Genomic DNA, 21591 nt, shown 5'->3' on the forward strand with positions numbered 1-21591 from the left:
TCTGTCGTTGGGAAAATGCTGGAGTCCATTATTAAGGAAGCAGTTGCAGGATATTTGGAAAAGCACGATTCAATCAAGCAGAGTCAGCATGGTTTTATGAAAGGGAAATCATGTTTGACAAAATTTGCTGGAGTTCTTTGAGGATGTAACAAGCAGGGTGGATAAGGGGGAACCAGTGGATGTGGTGTATTTGGATTTCAAGAAGGCATTCGATAAGGTGCCACATAAAAGGATACTGCACAAGATAAAAGTTCATGGGGTTGGGGGTAATATATTAGCATGGATAGAGGATTGGCTAACTAACAGAAAACAGAGTCGGGATAAATGGGTTATTTTCTGGTTACAAACAGTGACTAGTAGAGTGCCGCAGGGATTGATGCTGGGTTCTCAACTATCTACAATCTATATAAAAGGCTTGGATGAAGGGTCCGAGTGTAATGTTGCCAAGTTTGCTGAAGATACAAAGATGGGTGGGAAAGCAAGTTATGAGAAGGACACAAAAAATCTGCAAAGGGATATAGACAGGTTAAGTGAGTGGGCAAAAATTTGGCAGATGGAGTATAATGTGGGAAAATGTGAGGTTATCCACTTTGGCAGAAAAAAATAGAAAAGCAAATTATAATTTAAATGGAGAAAAATTGCAAAGTGCTGCAGTACAGAGGGACCTGGGAGTCCTTGTGCATGAAACACAAAAAGTTAGTATGCAGGTACAGCAAGTAATCAGGAAGGCAAATGGAATGTTGGCCTTTATTGCAAGGGGGATAGAGTATAAAAGCAGAGAAGTCCTGCTACAACTGTACAGGGTACTGGTGAGGCCACACCTAAAGTACTGTGTGCAGTTTTGGTCTCCGTATTTAAGGAAGGATATACTTGTTTTGGAGGCTGTTCAGAGAAGGTTCACTAGGTTGATTCCGGAGATGAGGGGGTTAACTTATGAGGAAAGGTCGAGTAAGTTGGGCCTGTACACATTGGAGTTCAGAAGAATAAGAGGTGATCTTATCGAAACTTATAAGATAATGAGGGGGCTCGACAAGGTGGATGCAGAGAGGATATTTCCACTCATAGGGGAAACTAAAACTAGGTGATATAGTCTCAGAATAAGGGGCTGCCCATTTAAAACTGAGGTGAGGATGGTAAATCTATGGAATTATCTGCCCTAGACATCTGTGGAGGCTGGGTCATTGCATATATTTAAGGCGGAGATAGACAGATTTTTGAATGATAAGGGAGTAAAGGGCTATGGGGAGGGGGCAGGGAAGTGGAGCTGAGTCCATGATCAGATAAGCCATGATCTTATTAAATGGTGGAGCAGTCTCGAGGTGCCAGGTGGCCTGCTCCTGCTCCTATTTCTTATATTCTTATCACTTTCAGGATAGGAGGGAGGGGAAAAAATGTGTAGACGAGTGGGAAAAAACATGCAAAGTTCAGAATATTAATTGATCCTCATATTTCCACTATTTTTTTTAATTCCTAATTTTTATTTCCTTCATATGACAAATCTTTAACTTTTAAATGATATGTACCAGCCAATTCCGATTCGCTTGTGAAGAATAAACACATCAGAAAGAATGTATTACGTTAGTGGAGTACTATTACTTAAGCATGACACAACCTTAAAGTTTGAGCACACAACTAATATCTGTCCGTTTTATACATGAAGCTACCAGTGATTTTAGTAAAGTTGAATTTTTGGTTGCATGTATTTTGCCCCCCCCCCTCCCCCCCCCCCACACCATTAAAAATTACAAAGCACCAAATTTACATCACAAATAGTTAGCTTTAAAGAATTTTGAAATGTAATGAGCGATCTAATACATTTTGAAATACTTCAGATTGTGAAAACAGAATATGAAACCTCATCTTCTAGAGTGCAATGTGTCGGACTAATTCTAGCTTAAGTGTCTAGTGCAGGAAACTCTTAAAGCAACACCAGTCGTGCTTTACTTGTCCGTCTGATGCCCAATTTGCCAAGAGCACTGAACCAGCTACACTATTTCTTCCAATCAGCATCTTTCCGATTTAGGCTCCTGGCTAATGTGGCTCTTCAACTAGTTACTAGGTGGTGAACAATAACCCAGGAGGTTTAGTCGTGATTTTCTCCTTCCTGCACAGGGAAAACTGTAAGTGCATATCCACTTCCTATCCCTCTGCAACACATCATCTTTACAAAATGACAATAGTACACAATCAGCAAAGATGAGCTGAAATGAAACATAAAAAGCAGCCTACACAGAACTGGTAATGTTTGATTGATTTGACACTTGCTGGGTCACTAATCTAAATACGGAAAACATGTTTATGAAAATTAATTAGATATAAATCCTACTTTATATTTTCGCTCCTCCCTCCCTAGCTTCAGCACTAACCTTCTCATGGTCCTGTGGTGTCACTTGAGTCTGAGCAGGACTGAATCCTCCAGGTTGACCTCCAGCTACAGCATGAGCAGGACCCTGAGATGCAGAAGTGCAAGAAATGCAGGTAAACACAAAAACATTATGTGTCTCTAAACTGTTTCAACTTGTGTTCGGAAGACATTCACAGAAATGCTTTAGTGCAATGTTCACCAGCAACAAGCAAGACCCACGTGAATATCATTTTCTGAAGTGGTTCATAAATCCAGCAACAAGGGCTTAACCAGCACAGATGACACCACGTCACTATGCATTCCAAGAGAATAGGTTCTGAACAAAATAAATCTTCGGATGGCTCCGGTTCTTAAAGATGAACACTCCTCTTTTGCAAAGTAATCCATGGAGAGCCAAGAAAACGATACAATTATAGCAGTCAAATTTGAATGACAAATAAGGTTGGGAGTTGAATTCCAGAAGCACATTACAATCCGGCCATTACAATTTAAAAAAAATTTGTTCCGGGATGTGGGTGTCGTTGGCAAGGCCAGCATTTATTGCCCAGCTCTAATTGCCCTCGAGAAGGTGATCCCATAGTGCGGTTAAGAGAGGGAGCTCCAGGATTTTGACCCAGTGACGATGAAGGAACAGCGATATATTTCCAAGTCAAATTGGTGTGTAACTTGGAGGGGTATTTGGATGTGATGGTGCTCCCATGCGTCTGCTGCCCATGTCCCTCTAGGTGGCAGAGGTCGCGGATTTGGGAGGTGCTGCCAAAGAAGCCGTGGTGAGTTGCTGCAGTGCATTTTATAGATGGAACACACTGCAGCCACGATGCGCCGGTGGTAGAGGGAATGAATGTTGAAGGTGGCGGATGGGGCGCCAATCAAGCGGGCTGCTTTGTTCTGGATGTTGTCGAGCTTCATGAGTGTTGCTGTTGCTTTCATCCAGGCAAGTGGAGAGTATTCCATCACACTCCTGACGTGCCTTATAGACAGTGGAAAGGCTTTAGGGAGTCAGGAGGTGAGACACTCGCCACAGAATACCCAGCCTCTGACCCGCTCTTGTTGCCACAGTATTTATGTGACTGGTCCAGTTAAGTTTCTGGTCAATGGTGACCCCCCCAGGATGTTGGTCATGGGGGATTCGGCGATGGTAATGCCGTTAAATAACAAGGGGGGGATGGTTAAGACTCTCGCTTGTTTGAGATGTTAATTGCCTGGCACTTCTATGGCGCAAATGTTACTTGCCACTTCGCCCAAGCCTGAATGTCACCCAGGTCTTGCTGCATGCAGGCATGGATTGCTTCATTTTCTGAGGAGTTGCGAATGGAACGGAACACTGTGCAATCATAAGCAAACATCACCATTTCTGACCTTATGATGGAGTGAAGGAAATTGATGAAGCAGCTGAAGATGGTTGGGCCTAGGACACTGCTCTGAGGAACTCCTGTAGCGATGTCCTGGGGCTGGGATGATTGACCTCCAACAACCATCTTCCTTTGTGCTAGGTATGACTCCAGCCAGTGGAGAGTTTCCCCCGATTCTCATTGACATCCGTTTACTAGGGCTCCTTGATGCCACCCTCGGTCAAATGCTGCCTTGATGTCATCGGCAGTCACTCTCACCTCTGGAATTCAGCTCTCTTGTCCATTTTGGATCAAGGCTGTAATGAGGTCTGGAACCGAGTGGTCCTGGCGGGACCCAAACTGAACATCAGTGAGCAGGTTATTGGTGAGTAAGTGCCGCTTGATAGCACTGTCGATGACACCTTCCATCACTTTGCTGATGATTGAGTAGACTGATGGGGCGGTAATTGGCTGGATTGGATTTGTCCTGTTTTTTTGTGGGCAGGACATAACCGGGCAGTTTTCCACATTGTCGGATAGATGCCAGTGTTTTAGCTGTGCTGGAATAGCTTGGCTAGAGGTGCGGCAAGTTCTGGAGCACAAGTCTTAAGCACGGCAGCTGGGATGTTGTTGGGGCCCATAGATCCAGTGCGCTCAGCCGCTTCTTAGAGTGAATCGAATTGGCTGACGACTGGCTTCCGTGATGGTGGGAACCTCAGGAGGAGGCCGATATGGATCATCCACTCAGCACTTCTGGCTGAAGATGGTTGCAAATGCTTCAGCCTTGTCTTTTGCACTTGGTAAGGACATTTTCCTGAAGGGAGATTGCATCTAGAATGCTGGGGAGGTGCCTATACTGTAATTGGGCATTAATCGTGCACACATTTGGAACAATGGCTATATTTTAAAACGGAGCTCACACATGATTCATGATGAACAGAAAGGTTTTCAAGTTAACAAAAGCACAACTAAAGCTACACCAAGCATCTTAAAAAGGGTATTGGTATGTTCAATGGTAGGATGATATTAAGAATAGCTTGCGCCCTAAAGGTGCCACAATTATTGCTCGAGAATGGTTAATGGTAGCAGATAGTGACTGATAACATGGAACCATTCCTTTGGCCACTTTCACCAACAACTATGTAACTTTAATATAACCAAATATTCAATCCAACCTGCTTGGACCTGTCTACATTGCAGAGGACGCAGCAGCACAATCTGCGACACAGTATCTGCTGCAGTGAATTTACTATTTTACCATAGTTTCTTTACAACCATGAAACATGAGCATCATGCTCACGCTACAGCAATTGCATGAAGTGCTGCAGTGTTTTTCCAAATTCAGCTGCACCCGATAAGGGAACTATCACACTACCACTCCAACAGAACAAGGAAAACAATTTGAAGTGATATTGACTGAGACACCACCTTAAAGTTGAGCCACTCTATTCTGGGTGGTCGAGTAGGCTAACCCACATAGTCACTCTAAATAAATCTATGCAATAAGTGATGGGACGTGCTAATCCACTGGTATGCCATGCCATAGAAGGATAACCCCAAGCTTCTGATTTCAGCCATACTGCTGTAGAGAGATGCTGAGAGGAAGCCATGCTGCTCCCCACAAGGGAAAGGGCAGAAATCAGAGTATTTTCCTGACTACTGTTGCCTGCCTCCTACTGGTTAGCTGAATAGCACAGATTTGAGAGCCAATATGCTGCCATATCAGCTGTAATGTGTTCAATGCCAAGAGAGGCCTGTAAAAGTTGAGGTGGAGAGAAGAGAGATTTCATGATCCTCAGAAAATAAATGGAGTTTCTATCAATTTGAAAAGTCTTCTTTTCTATGACATATTAAACATAATTTTAATCGTTTTTAACAGCAAATAAATTCCTTCTAAAAGGTTGGTTCACTGGCAATAAGTCCACACCCCTACCTGTCGAGGTGGAACAGGTTGTTGAGGTCCTGGAGGGCCACTATTCACTATTTGATGGGCACCTGGGCCTGGAACTTGTAGTCCTCCTGTCAATGGTCCTCTGGGATTTGGGACTGGGCCTTGGCTTGGTCCTGGTCCTGGACTTGGCCCTGGTCCCGGGCCTGGTCCCGGACCTGGGCCTCTGGTGTCAATACCTCTTGAATCGATGCCTCTGGGATCTCTAGTACCTAAACACAAATTAGAAGTTTAGTTTGATTTTCAATAGTTTTCCAGTTCTAATTTCTGGGTGACTCCATCTCCTCATTATACAGCTTATAGTTAGAACACTAACTATGAACTACTGCATTTAGTTTCCAGCATATTGATGATCTATTACACTAGGTAACAGCAACAGACAATGCTTTATTACTTACCCATCAGTACGCCAAGTGAATATTACAATGGGCAAAATTTCACTTCCACCTTCAAAGGAACCGTTCCAAATTAAACTTTCCCATTATTTTCCACAGGCTGTCATTTTTGTCATGTAGATTTTGCAGGGCCAATGTTAAAGGCAACCATGGCAAAAACAATGGAAACAAAGACAAACTGCACTGGTCACATCTGAACTCTTCTGACTGCTGCAATCAAATCAACATTTAATACTGAGGAAAAGAACAAGCCATCACATCCTCAGGAATTTCCAAAATGTTTTACACTTTAAACGCAATTACTTATGTTGGCAAACACATCAGCCAATTTGCACACAGCAATGCTCCACAAACAACAATCAGATGACCAATCAATTAATCTGTATTTAGTGGTGTTGCTTGAGGAAGAATGATGGTTAGGAGATGAGGAAAACGCCCTGCTCTACCTAAATCTAATTCTAAAAACTGCACATCTGACAATACAGTGTTGCAATGAAGTGTCAACCCAAGTCCCAGAGCAGGACTTTAACTTTCAACCAAATCACTCATTACTAACTGTGCCAAGCTGATACTTGTAGGTAACTTGCTCTTAGAGGGAAAACTTACACGTAACAACCTTAGTGCTCCACAAGTTTCCCCTCCATGCAGGGACAACAAATTGAAATGCAGGAATTGTAGTTTAAATGGGAGGGGTTGAAATTTCACCTGAAGAAAAACAGCTTTTAGAATATACATTCAATGTCCTCAAATATTTTACTACATGAGCACTTGTATCTCAGTCTCAATCCATGTTAAACAAATATTAGTGACAAACAAATAATGTTCAGTGACATTATCCCCCACACAAAAGTACAACTCAAAATTAGCATTTTCAGATCCCTAACATCATGCTGCAACTAGCTTTGGGGGAAGAAGGCACAAGAGGAATTTGAATTTCTCCAGTACCTCTGCATACAGTCTGGTTGGCACTCAACACTAGCATAGCTTAGATTATGTGGATTCATGTGACGCGCTGTGGCACAATACGCTGGCAAATCCAGTTTTCCACCCATGTAGTAAGTCCGTAGAATGTTAGCATTGCAAGTTCAGTCAGTTACTAATCCTACTGTCTTGTAGGCACCCTACTTCAAACACTGCTTCAGAAGCTTTGACAAAGTAGAAACCTCCAACAAAACCTCATTAAGTGAGGACTCATTCAAGGAGAGGGCAGCAGTGGGTGACAAAGTACATTCAATGCAAATTACCATCAACCCTCAGGGGTGGAGGGCTTAACCAACTCCTAAGAAAGTACTGTCCAATACATTAGCCACTAGACACAGATATGGCTGAGTGCATTTCTGATTAGTCAATACAATATAAATTGGGCATTTGATCTCAAATTCGCGCAGCGTATGCATGTGAATTTTAGCCTTTTTGTGCATTCGTTGGTAAAATGGTAAAACAAAAAGCAGTGTGTGTGAGTATTGTGTTCTTTGATAGTTGTGCATGCTCTACTACCTTGGTTACTGAATGGTGGTAGATGTGTTTTTAAGTAACTTTACACATGCTGTACATTTACATGTAGTGCACAAGTGTATGCAAGGCGTTTTCTACAAAATTTAGTGCATGTGACTAAAATGGTGTCGTCATAGCCACACATTGGGTACGGTAGCATAGTTGTTATGTTACTGGACTAGTAATCCAGAGATCTGGACTAATAATCCAGAGATGAGAGTTCACATTCTACCAGGGCAATTTGTAAATTTGAATTCAGTTAATTAAATATATCTGGAATAAAAAGCTAGTATCAGTAATGGTGACCAGGAAGCTATTAGATTGTCGTAAAATGTCCTTTAAGGGAGAACTGGGTTATATGTGACTCTAGACCAACAGCAATGTGGTTGACTCCCAATTGCCCTCTGAAATGGCCTAGCAAGCCACTCAGTTGCATCAAAACACTCCAAAAAAGTAGAAGAATAAAACTGATCAGATTCAGACATGACAAAGGCACACCTAGCAAATTGACCCTGCAAAGTCCTCTTCATTAACATCTGGGGACTAGTGCCAAAATTGGGAGAGCTGTCTCACAGACTAGTGAAGCCTGACGTTATACTCACAGAATCATACTCATCAGTCAACGGCCCAGACTCCGCCATCACCAACTCTCGGTATGTCCTTTCCCACTGGCAGGACAGACCCACTAGTGGGAGGGAGTGACCATGGGAGACCTCAACATTGACTCAGGACCCCATGATGTCTCATGGCATCAGGTCAAACATGAGCAAGGAAGCCTCCTTCTAATTACCACCTACTGCTCTCCCTCACTCAGTACTCTTCCATGTTGAACATCACTTGGAAGAAGCAAAGAGTATAGCAAGGGTACAGAATGGACTCTGGGTGGGGGACTCCAATGTCCATCACTAAGAGTGGCTTGGTATCACTAACATGAAGCCAGGGTACCAACGCTGGTTCAATGAGGAGTGTAGAAGAACAGCTCCTACACTGTTCTTCTACCAGGCGCACCTAAAAATGAGGTCCCAACCTGGTGAAACTACCTGCATGCTAAACAGCAGAAGCAGCATGCTATAGACAGAGCTAAGCAATACCACAACCAACAGATCTGATCAAAGCTCTGTAGTCCTGCCACATCCAGTCATGAATGGTGGTGGACAATTAAACTAACAGGAGGAGGAGGAGGAGGCTCCCTGAACATCTTGATCCTCAATGATGGCAGAGCCCAGCACGCAAGTACAAAAGGCTGATATGTTTGCAACCAACTTCAGCCAAAAATGCCGAGTGGATGATTCATCTTGGCTTCCTCCTGAGGACCCACCATCACAGATGCCAATCTAAAGCCAATTTGATTCACTCCATGTTATATCAAGAAACGTTTAAGCACACAGGATACAGTAAGGGCAATGGGCCCGGATAACACTGCAGCTAGTACTGAAGACTTGCACTCCAGAAGTAGCCGTGCCCTCTAGCCAAGCTGTTCCAGTATAGTTACAACACTGCCATCTATCCGACAATGTGGAAAATAGCCCATTTATGTCTTGTCCACAAAAAGCAGGACAATTGCAATCCGGCCAATCACCACCCCATCAGCCTACTCTCAATCATTAGCAAAGTGATGGAAGGGGTCGTCAACAGTGCTATCAAGTGGCACTTACTCACCAATAACCTGTGAGCTCAGCTTAGGTTCTGCCAGAACCACTTGGCACCAGACCTCATTAAAGCCTTGGTCTAAACATGGAAAAAAAGAGCTGAATTCCAGAGTGAGTCGAGAGTGACTACCCTTGACATCAAGGCAGCATTTGACCGAGTGTGGCATCAAGGAGCCCTAGTAAAATTGAAATCAGTTTCCACGTCACAATTTCATAGAAACCTACAGCACAGAAAGAGGCCATTCGGCCCATTGTGCCTGTGCTGGCTCTTTGAAAGATCAGTCGTGCTTAGTCCCACATACTGGTTTTTTATCTGTAATCCTGGAAGTTCATCATCCTCAAGTACCTGTTTAACTCTCTCTTAAAATTATTTATGGAATCAACTTCCACCACCTTTTCAGGTAGAGTATTCCAGATCCCAACAACTCGGAGTGAAAAAATGACCCCTCATCTTCCCTCTAGATCTTTTGCTAATGATTTTAAATCCATGATCTCTGGTTATTGACCCACTCACCAGAGGGAATAGTTTTTCTCTATCTACTCTATCAAAACCTTTAATCATCCTGAAAACCTCTATTAGGTCACCTCTTAACCTTCTCTGCCCCAAGGAGAACAGTCCTAACTCTTCCCACCTCTCCTCATAACTGAAGTCCCTTATCCGTGGTAACATCCCGATAAACCTCCTCTGTACTCTTTCTAAGGCCTTTACATCTATCCTGAAGCATGGCACCGAGAATTGGCCACAATATTCCAAGTGAGACCTACCCAGTGACCTATAAAGTACGAGCATGATCTCTTTGCTTTTATATTGTGTGCCTTGGATTGCAAGGACAAAGAACCTGATGTTCTTTTTGTTGGGGACTCCATGGTGCAGCTTCTGCAGCAGTACGAGCTCTGGAGGGACCTGTTCTCACCACTGCATGCGCTTAACTTTGGAATTGGAGGAGATACCACAAGACATGTCTTATGGAGGCTCGAGAATAAACCCAAGTAACCCATATGCCTTTTTTAACCAACTTGTCAATTTGTCCTGCCACATTTAAAGATGTGTATATGGACACCAAGGCATTTCTGCTGATCTACATTTTTCAAAATCGTGCCTTTCATAGTATACTGCCTTTCCATATTAGTCCTCCGAAAGTGCATCACTTCACACATCTCCGCATTGAACTGCACCTGCCATGCTTCTGCCCATTTCACCTTTCTGTCTATGACATCCTGAAATTTACAACATCCTCAGCATTATCGACTATATTGCCAAGTTTCGTATCATCTGCAAATTTTATAATGCCGCTCCCTACACCCGAGTCAAGGTCATTTATAACAATTGAAAAGAGTACTGGACCCAAAACTGCCTCATGGGGAACCACACTACAAACCACCTCCCAGTCTGAAAAACATCCATCCACCACCCTCTGCTTCCTGTCACACTAAGCCAATTCCGTATCCATATAGCCACTTTCCTCTTAATTCCATGGGCTTCCACCTTCTCAACAAGCCTCCGAATGCTTTCCAAAAGTCCATATATACATTGACTGCACTATCTTAATCAACCTTCTCTGTTTCCTCAAAGAATTCTATCGTTAATCAGACACTATTTGCCTTTAACAAATCCTTGATGAATCCATGCCTTTCTAAATGAGATTTTGTCCTTGATAATGGTTTTCAGTAACTTCCGCAGCACTGATATTAGGCTGACTGACCTGTAGTTTCCTGCTTTATCCCTCTCCCCTTTCTTAAATAATGGTATAACATTAGCAATCCTTTAGTTCTCCAGCACTCCTCCTGTATGCAATGAGGACTGAAAGATTGTGACCAATGCCTCTGCTATTTCTACCTTTGCTTCCTTCAGCAACCTAGGATGCATTCCATCCGGACCAGGTGACTTACCAATTTTCAGTAATGCTAATCTTTTTAGTGTGTCTTCTCTATCTATTACTATCCTGTCCATAACTTTCCTCTCCTATTTTAGTGGAACCTTCATATCCTCCGCTTCCTTTGTGAAGACAGATGCAAAGTACTCACTTAATAATTTAGCCACTTCCTCTGCTTCTACAAGAAGATTTCCCTTTGGTTCCTTAATAGGCCAACTTTTTCCCTAGCTAATCTCTTAGACTTTATATGTTTATAAAATGATTTACAGTTCAATTTAATATTGCCTGCTAATCCTTTCACGTAACCTCTATTTGCCTCCCCTATTAGCTTTTTCAATTCCCTCCTGCACTTTCTGTAATCTTCCTGGTTATTAACTGAGTCTTGCTCCTGTAGGAAAAGATTTCATATTCCCTACACCTTAGCTCCCAACAGATGCTAAGGCCAGTGATAGTAGAGGGGGCTAAAGCCACAATCTAGTAACAAAATAACAATTAATGACAGATTTTGCAGTTGAGATTTGAATTTCAAACACTATCATGCTCGGTAATGGGTTTGGATGTGGTTTGATGATTTTTTTTACATTTTATAGCTTTTGTCCCCCTTTATCTTCAAAGTAAAATAATCTATCATATTTTTTATAGCAGGCCTGAAAGGATCTCATTGAAGTGTGTCTATTTATCACAATCTACATCAATTAAACCTAGCAGGTAATTAGGTGTTACAACAACTTCATTGTGGAAGTCTTAAGTCAATTCCTTTCGAGATACAAAACCGGCCAACAAAAGTTAACAATTTTAGCAACACCTCAGGCACACCATTTAAAAATAAACATGTACCCAAACTCAAACATATTCCACAAACTGTCCCACAGAATAGCATAGCAGTGTTAAAAAGGACCTTCAGTTCCTTAAATGAACAGCAAAATAGATATTGTTGCAGTAAGGTGTACATCACTAATTAAAAAGTTAATAATCCCATTAATTTAGAACATATGGTAAAATTGTTTTAATTAAAACTGCTTAAACACTCAAAATGAAGCATGTTCAAAAAGAAATAAACCACAACTTACTTCTAAAGAATAGCCGCTTAGAATACAGTGCTTGCACGTTAAAGGGATTATAGGTTGGCTCACAGCATCAGACCATTTCTAAAAGATCACTCCAGGCCAGTGACTCAATGATGGACTAAATAAAGATGAGTTCTGCCCATGCATCCAGTAGGTTTGTTGTAACCTAAAATGACGATTTTAAGTATTTCTCTGTCTGCCTGAATTTGGGTCGTCTTCTGAACAACTTTAATACGTTACTGATGTAGTTGTTAGTCCTCCCACAGAGAAGCATTCTGAAATGCTAACACCTGAAGTGTTGTGAGCCAAGAGCAACATACTTTCCACACTGCTTAGTGGGTGACATGTCGAGGGAGGGAAAAAAAGTTACAAATCTTACTATATACTTCAAAGTACAATGTTATCACTAGGATTTCAATGGATTTTGGATACTAGGCTTGCAAATTTTTGTATTTTGACCTCTTGAACTGGTAAACACCAAGCAGCTTGGATAGAGTATTTTCAAGTGTATACGACATTAATCACGATTGTCTGGTACTGGTAGGGTCAATTTGAAGTGAATTTAGACCATCACACAACACACATACTGGCACAAAATTAAATGATATTGGTATATTATTCTTATAGTACATTAGCATCAACATGCTAAATAACCCTATTAATAGCATTGAGGGAAGGTGGGAATGTCCATTGTACATGTTCTGTTAAATAACATAAGCTAACCGAATTGACGCTCACCTGCTTCAGTAATGCATGGCTAAAGTGGTCAATACTCTCAACCTATAAACCTCTGGTGTTTCTGTCAAAACTTGGAATCAAATTCTTCAGCAGCAATTTGTAAAAGATGTTGCATCTAGACACCATGAGCCAACCTATAGAGTTAAGAGTGCAGATGGACTAGGTTTTCCTCACCCATGGGTGCATTTGGTTGATGTGTGTTCGGGTAAGACCCTCCACGAGGGTCTTGCTGAGTAGCGGGAGGTTGGGAGCGTGGATCATGCTGAGGTCCAGATCGAGGATCATGAGATGGAATGCTGCGGGGGTCAAATGAACCTAGGAGGCAAATAACTACTAATGATGGCAGGGATAGAGAAGATGGAAAAAAAAAAGAACAGGAGGTGCACAAGCAAGCAAAGGAGGCACTATGGAGATTCATTTTAAAGGGGTATTTCTTCTTAACATCAACCCATGAACTTTTGCAGACGTTTTCCATTATCTTTAAGAATGCAAAGGTCACCATTTACACTTTGGATAATATGAGCCTGCAATATATTAAGATGGCCACTTGCTACTAAAATTATCTTCAACTAGCCAATTATTTGTTCAGTATATAAACGACACTGTGAAATTACGCTCTGGTCACCAGATACAAAAACAAGAAATTATGGAAATCTAAAGAGGCTCTTCAGGGATCTAAAACAGGAAGACGGGTTAATGTTTTGAGTGATGTTCTTCACTGGTCTGATATAGCACTTTTGTCACCGATTTCCAACATTTGTAGTTTTCTTTTCCATCACTGGATACCAGATATTTTACCACAATGGCCACCTAGGTTCTAGGTATAAATGATCAGATAATAATTGATCAAATTTTCATATCATGTTGATTTCCACCATACAATAAGTTCAGAACAAATTAAAAGAAAGGGAGGGCTTCTGACATAGACAAAAGAAAGATTATCCAGGGCTGCCCCAACTGCTCCATTAATCACATCCAATGATTAACAGATCCATAAGGAGCAGGGACTTCCCATGTTCTATCCATGGTCTGTGCTGATCTCAGTCAGGAGAGGGAGCATACTACAATTGGTTTCAACACCCTCAGATAGGAACTACGGTTTCCACTCCTAACTACAATCCAGCGACCCTTGCTGGAAGTGTACATTTGTGAAGCTCAGATATCAACAGGATCAGGTTAGTCTGTGATGCTCGCTCATGGTTGAGCAGCGTGCCAACGCTCACCATAAAGGCTCACAACATGAAAAATGGCTATCTGGATGAGGCGCAGGAAGATGACATCAGTTATGAAATCATATCCCAGCAAAATGTCAATGCAGGAGGGGAGAAAATTACCAACAAATTATTTTTAAAAGATACCTAGAAGGTTTTCTACTTAATGGTAGATAAATGTAGTTTTGTGTCATTTCCGCCAGCCCCAAGAAACTTGCTATTCTGAGGGACATGTATAGCAGTCAGACACAGGATTTGTTGATGCACAGCTCTTAAGAATCAAACCCAGATTAGCTTTCTTTCCTGTCCTAGACGATCAGGAGTTATTCAAGCATGAAAACTGTTCTTATGCTTGGATGTCCCTCAATCCGTATACACAAATGTAAATTCAGAAGAAATACCTCTTTCAATCTTGTCATACACCTTGTTTCCCTGCTCAGTGAGAACTACCAATCAGAAATCAGTTCTGCTGCAAATAACTAATTCCTCCCGGTTCACGAATAATGAACACAGATCATAACTGGTTGATCAGGGTTATGGAAAATGTATATACTTCATTGTACCAGGAGTTCTGAATTTTTACATAGTGACTTGCGTATGTACCCCCCAGGTCTCTGTTCCTGCACCCTGTTTAAAAGTGTACTATTTAGTTTATATTGCCTCTTCTCATTCTTCCTACCAAAATGAATCACTTCATACATCTTTGTTAAATTTCATCTGCCATGTGTCTGCCCATTTCACCAGTCTGTATATACTTCATTGTACCAGGAGTTCTGAATTTTTACATAGTGATGCTTGCTGCAAAGCAATTTTTAACATTAAAAAAAAAACTGGTCATTAATGGCCATGTGCTTCCCCCCAGTTTAAAGATATTGTGAATTCAGGCATTTGAACAATTGCAAACAGTGTCACTCCTGTGTACTGTCATAAATGAAAAGCAGAACACTCAGACTGGACAATTTATAAACATTTCAAATCACTATTTCATAGCCCGAAACGGCTATTAAAATTTGATTTAATTTTGAATTTATATTTTCACAATATTTTGCCACCAATACAGCAGCAATCATTTCCAGTGAGATGCTGTTGGAGTGCACTCTAAGCACTTGTCCATTGTCTTGACTTCTCCAGAAGTTTCCAAGATGTCCATCACTGAAATGGAGCAATCTGTCTGGAAAATGTTAGGTCACACCAGGATCCTTTCATTTTGTATGTTCTTTTAAACTATATATTCTTCTCCAAACCACCCACCCAACAAGGGTTCTTCTTTCATTCAGCAAATAGGTAAAAGTGGTTAGGATCTAAAATGCACTGCCTGAAGGGATGCTGGAAGCAGGTTCATTCATGCCTTTCAAAAGGATAAGTACCTGAAGAGAAAAAATCTGCAGGGCTACGAGGAAAGGGCAGGGGGAGTGGGACAAGCTGAAGTGCTCTTGCAGAGAGCCGGCACGGACTTGGAGGGCCAAATGGCTTCCTTCTGTGCTGTAACCATTCTATGATTCTATGACTCCTTTGCTGCAAATGTATCACCAACTATGTGCTCTGATTGCCAGCAGGCCAGCATTGCTGCTGTATAATTGCCAGGCTGAAGGCATGTTGTGGGTTAACATCAATGTAGTCAGTTTTTTATCTTCTTTCTTTCCAATCAGTGTCAAACACTCCACTACCATGAGCAAACTGTCAGGGAGATACAAGTCACAGGCTCCCCTAGTGTCCATACAGCTGAATGTTGTGGAAAAGGGTGGATTTAAAAAAAAACATTTTAAAAACAGCTTATTTGAGGCTTCAATGCAGGTAATACTTTGAAAATGCAATGATATGCTGAAATGCCAGAGGCAATTATCAGGAATAATGTACATACAGCTACCAAGTGAAGTGAAGCATTTCAAGCTGGAGTATTGACAGACATGGTGGTGCAGTGCATTTTTCAGTGAGTGCTTTGTGTTGTGTTACTTCTCTCCAGGAAAGTTTTTAAATCATGTGCAAACAGGAAAAACAAATATAGATGAATGATAGCAATCAGAATAGTTAAATCAGAATCATTCTCATTTTCCCCTGTTACGCACGAACTTGCCTCTAGATTCATGAGGAGGTCCTCTCTGATCCATCATTGGGCCCCTTGGATCTCCCATCATCCCTCGTGGTTCACCAAGTGGCCCACGAGGCTCACCCATGGGCCCTCTCTGTTCACCCATGGGCCCTCTCTGTTCACCCATGGGCCCTCTCTGTTCACCCATGGGCCCTCTCTGTTCACCCATGGGCCCTCTCTGTTCACCCATGGGCCCTCTCTGTTCACCCATGGGCCCTCTCTGTTCACCCATGGGCCCTCTCTGTTCACCCATGGGCCCTCTCTGTTCACCCATGGGCCCTCTCTGTTCACCCATGGGCCCTGCTCTCATGTCATGTTGCATTCCTCGTGGTTCATGGGCATTTCTCAGTTCGGGAGGTGGTCCTCTGCCATCGTGACCAGGCACATGATGCATGGGTGGGCCCGGATGTGGTGGACCAATATACGCCCTGAAAAGCAAAAAATAAAATTAGCTATAGATTCCAATGATCAGCAATTATGACAATTAAATATGCCAACAGTGATGAAGCCACTTCATGGGAATAAAAGCTAGAACATGCAAATCATTCTCATTACCCAATTATTAAAAGTAAACCAATGAACTGTGCATCAATTGTGATTTACAGTAACATACCCATAAAAAGTTGAAGAACTAACATCACCAATCCATAATTTACAGCAGACTTTAATTTGATGACGGCAGACAAATGCGTCCATTGAGTTCTTCAAAAGGGAAACAGTTATAGATAAGAACATAAGAACATAAGAATTAGGAACAGGAGTAGGCCATCTAGCCCCTCGAGCATGATTCAATAAGATCATGGCTGATCTGGCCGTGGACTCAGCTCCACTTACCCGCCCGCTCCCCGTAACCTTTAATTCCCTTATTGGTTAAAAATCTATCTATCTGTGACTTGAATACATTCAATGAGCTAGCCTCAACTGCTTCCTTGGGCAGAGAATTCCACATATTCACAACCTCCTGGGAGAAGAAATTCCTTCTCAACTCGGTTTTAAATTGGCTCCCCCGTATTTTGAGGCTGTGCCCCCTAGTTCTAGTCTCCCCGACCCGTGGAAACAACCTCTCCGCCTCTATCTTGTCTATCCCTTTCATTATTTTAAATGTTTCTATAAGATCACCCCTCATCCAACGAGTAAAGACCCAGTCTACTCAATCTATCATCATAAGGTAACCCCCCTCATCTCCGGAATCAGCCTAGTGAAACGTCTCTGTACCCCCTCCAAAGCCAGTATATCCTTCCTTAAGTAAGATGACCAAAACTGCACGCAGTACTCCAGGTGCGGCCTTACCAATACCCTATACAGTTGCAGCAGGACATCCCTGCTTTTGTACTCCATCCCTCTCGCAATGAAGGCCAACATTACATTCGCCTTCCTGATTACCTGCTGCACCTGCAAACTAACTTTTTGGGATTCATGCACAAGGACCCCCAGGTCCCTCTGCACCTCAGCATGTTGTAATTTCTCCCCATTCAAATAATATTCCCTTTTACTGTTTTTTTTCCCCCCAAGGTGGATGACCTCACACTTTCCGACATTGTATTCCATCTGCCAAACCTTAGCCCATTCGCTTAACCTATCCAAATCTCTTTGCAGCCTCTCTGTGTCCTCTACACAACCCACTTACCCACTAATCTTTGCGTCATCTGCAAATTTTGTTACACTACACTCTGTCCCCTCTTCCAGGTCATCTATGTATATTGTAAACAGTTGTGGTCCCAGCACCAATCCCTATGGCACACCACTAACCACCGATTTCCACCCCAGAAAGGACCCATTTATCCCGACTCTCTGCTTTCTGTTCGCCAGCCAATTCTCTATCCATGCTAATACATTTCCTCTGACTCCGCGTACATCTATCTTCTGCAGTAACCTTTTGTGTGGCACCTTATCGAATGCCTTTTGGAAATCTAAATACACATCCATCGGTACACCTCTATCCACCATGCTCGTTATATCCTCAAAGAATTCCAGTAAATTAGTCAAACACGATTTCCCCTTCATGAATCCATGCTGCGTCTGCTTGATTGCACTATTCCTATCCAGATGTCCCGCTATTTCTTCCTTAATGATAGTTTCAAGCATTTTCCCCACTACAGATGTTAAACTAACCGGCCTATAGTTACCTGCCTTTTGTCTGCCCCCTTTTTTAAACAGAGGCTTTACATTAGCTGCTTTCCATTCCGCTGGTACCTCCCGAGTCCAGAGAATTTTGGTAGATTATAACGAATGCATCTGCTATAACTTCCGCCATCTCTTTTAATACCCTGGGATGCATTTCATCAGGACCAGGGGACTTGTCTACCTTGAGTCCCATTAGCATGTCCAGCACTACCCCGCTAGTGATAGTGATTGTCTCAAGGTCCTCCCTTCCCACATTCCTGTGACCAGCAATTTTTGGCATGGTTTTTGTGTCTTCCACTGTGAAGACCGAAGCAAAATAATTGTTTAAGGTCTCAGCCATTTCCACATTTCCCATTATTAAATCCCCCTTCTCATCTTCTAAGGGACCAACATTTACTTTAGTCACTCTTTTCCGTTTTATATATCTGTAAAAGCTTTTACTATCTGTTTTTATGTTTTGCGCAAGTTTACCTTCGTAATCTATCTTTCCTTTCTTTATTGCTTTTTTAGTCATTCTTTGCTGTTGTTTAAAATTTTCCCAATCTTCTAGTTTCCTACTAACCTTGGCCACCTTATACGCATTGGTCTTTGATTTGATACTCTCCTTTATTTCCTTGGTTATCCACGGCTGGTTATCCCTTCTCTTACCGCCCTTCTTTTTCACTGGAATATATTTTTGTTGAGCACTATGAAAGAGCTCCTTAAAAGTCCTCCACTGTTCCTCAATTGTGCCACCATTTAGTCTGTGTTTCCAGTCTACTTTAGCCTACTCTGCCCTCATCCCACTGTAGTCCCCTTTGTTTAAGCATAATACATTCGTTTCTGACACTATACACTAACCAATAAGGAGGAGAATACGAGAAATCTATCTGAATGAGTGTGCTGGTTATACTCCACCACTTTATGAAACCCTCCAATTGGCTCCCATCATAAAGTCAGACAATTTCACACAGCTGCAACGTCCAAAATCCAGAGTTCCGAAGTCCGGAATGTTCCGAAATCCAGACTCCCCGACCTCGGCCACCTAACCGCCTCCCGCCATCACCCCCTGGCTCGGCCTCAGCCTCCACCCCCCCCACCCCCCGGCCTCAGCCCGACCGACCTTCCCCCACTGTGGCCCAACCTATCCCCCCCGCCCCTGCCCCCCCACAAACCCGGGCTCGGCCTGACCTCCACCCCCACCCCCAGCTCAACCTTCCCCTGATCGACCCCTCTTTACCTCCCTTGCCCGACCCCACATTACCTCCCCTGCCCACCCCCCTCCCCTCCTTACCTCGGCCCAGGCAAAGATGTTCCGAAATCCGGAAATATCCGGAATCTGGAATAACCTCGGTCTCGAGGTTTCCAGATTTTGGATGTCACACCTGTATAACCAAACTCTGACTAGTTCTTTTATTTAAAATAACTCAATGGGCTAACCGAATAATGGTTCAGTTGTAGTGCTGCCCAAGGCTTCTTTCATATATCAGACTTTTTCCCTATTACAGAATATGCAATGAATTACTGACTGAACAACTTTTTTTCCCAGTGTATTTAAAGGACAGCCATGCTGAGAAATGCAACGTATTTCTAACTTTGTACCCAACATCAATGTAATGCAATCCAAGGTCAGGATTAACTTCAATTTCAAGTAGAAATCCCTCAATGTATTGCAACTTCAAAAACATAGCAAACTGTACTGTAAACGTAGAACATTCAATTTGCTACAACAACCATCATTATACAATTGGCCTCAGTGTCAAACAAAAGCATTTTGGTCCTGATCACTATCCAGTGATCTTTGTGGGAAAGTAAATGTACAGAGAATTGGATGCCAATGCTCATCGTCAAGCTCTCAAAGTAGCCCACCTTTGTGGGACTGGAGAGCTGTCAGTGCCCATTAATCCATAACTAGTATGAGTCACATCCTTCAGAAGAGAAAAGAAAATCTGAATGTATGGGGAGAAGGGAACGATGAAAAACAATGGCTGAACTGTCCTTCTCCCATTCCACGAATAAATCATTAAAAAGGGTCAACACTGAGTTGGCAATCACTGAAGTTGGCAAACAGATTTTTTCCCTTTTGATAGTGATCAGTGACCTGGCCATATTATTCTGCTGAAAATAGTAGTCTGCAAAACATTGAAACTATATCGATCAAAGAAAAGAACTTGAGCCAAAGGACATGTGACAGATACCCACAACTTTCAAAGAAGAGACAGTGCAAGTATCAATATGCATACATCAGCTATGATTATTGCCAGGCATCTGACACTGGCTAAAATGTTTATAAGATATACAAGTACAGAAACAGGCCATTCGGCCCAACCAGTCCTTGCCCCACTCGAGCATAGGTCTCTTTCAATACACAATACACAATCCAAATTTGAAAAAAAAGTCCAAATGCCGAATAATTTTCAAAGTTTAATTGAACATGGTTTGAAAATTTCACACCCCTACCATTACTCTACTGAACTTCAAATGTCAAAATTGCAACTAGATTTTCAAGATTTCTAATACAGGTACAACATCCGAAATCCGGAATCCTCGGGACCGAATCTGTGCCGGTTTTTGTTTTTTCCCCGGATTTCAGACAAGAAAATCAATGCAGGTTGAACCTCCCTTATCTGGAACCACCCCTTGTCCAGAACCATTCCCGGACACCGGGTGCCATATGTGCAGAACTCTGACATGAACAAATTAAAGTCCTTCCTCATTGCCAACTCCCGCAATCGCTGGCCTGACCCCGCGATCCACCGCTCCCTCCCATGATCTCTCTGCCGCACCCCAGCCCCAATATCCCCTTGCTCAGTACCTGTACCATCCAATTTAACGTGATCACCCCTCACGCGGAAAAATCCCTTACCCAGAACAGGCCATGTCCCGAGGGTTCCAGATAAGGGAGGTTCAACCTGTAGTCCGAAATCCGGAATCCTCGACCGAATCCGTGCCAGGTTTTGCTGAAATCCGGCAAAACCCGAAATCCAGCACGGATTCGGTCTAGGATTCCGGATTTCAGACTTGATTTTCTTGTCTGAAATCTGGAATCGATTGAATCTGTGCTAGATTTTGGGTTTTGCCTAAAAAAATGTGTGGTTTTCAGACAATAATTTCGGTTGACTCCATCAGCTATGCGCAAAATGTCCAGTTTTCGGACAATTCTGGGTTTAGGAGTTCCGGATGTTGCACCTGTACTGTAATTTGTCCATATATTGAAAATCCAATGTACAGGTTGGACCTCTCTGGTCCGGCACCCTCGGGATCTGACCGATGCCGGAACAGAGAATTTTCAGGAGGTCACGCTTACCGGTACTTGTCAAAAGCCCC

The 21591-nt window shown here is 42.6% G+C and overlaps 1 protein-coding gene across 4 annotated transcripts in view; it reads right to left on the reverse strand.

The window, feature by feature from the left end:
* Nucleotides 1-21591, reverse strand: part of cstf2 (cleavage stimulation factor, 3' pre-RNA, subunit 2) — a 93351-nt gene that overhangs the window by 22648 nt on the left and 49112 nt on the right. For 2 of the 4 annotated variants that reach the window (XM_070882992.1, XM_070882991.1), the window contains 4 exons: nucleotides 16147-16589; nucleotides 13036-13176; nucleotides 5630-5856; nucleotides 2367-2450 (listed from right to left, as the gene is read on the reverse strand). In XM_070882992.1, coding sequence (XP_070739093.1) covers nucleotides 2367-2450; nucleotides 5630-5856; nucleotides 13036-13176; nucleotides 16147-16589 — 895 coding nt within the window. The remainder of the gene's footprint in view (nucleotides 1-2366; nucleotides 2451-5629; nucleotides 5857-13035; nucleotides 13177-16146; nucleotides 16590-21591) is intronic. The other 2 variants (XM_070882995.1, XM_070882994.1) reach the window with 2 other exon arrangements.

The sequence above is a fragment of the Pristiophorus japonicus genome, chromosome 6 (assembly GCF_044704955.1).
Source record: "Pristiophorus japonicus isolate sPriJap1 chromosome 6, sPriJap1.hap1, whole genome shotgun sequence".
NCBI classification, from domain to species: domain Eukaryota; kingdom Metazoa; phylum Chordata; class Chondrichthyes; family Pristiophoridae; genus Pristiophorus; species Pristiophorus japonicus.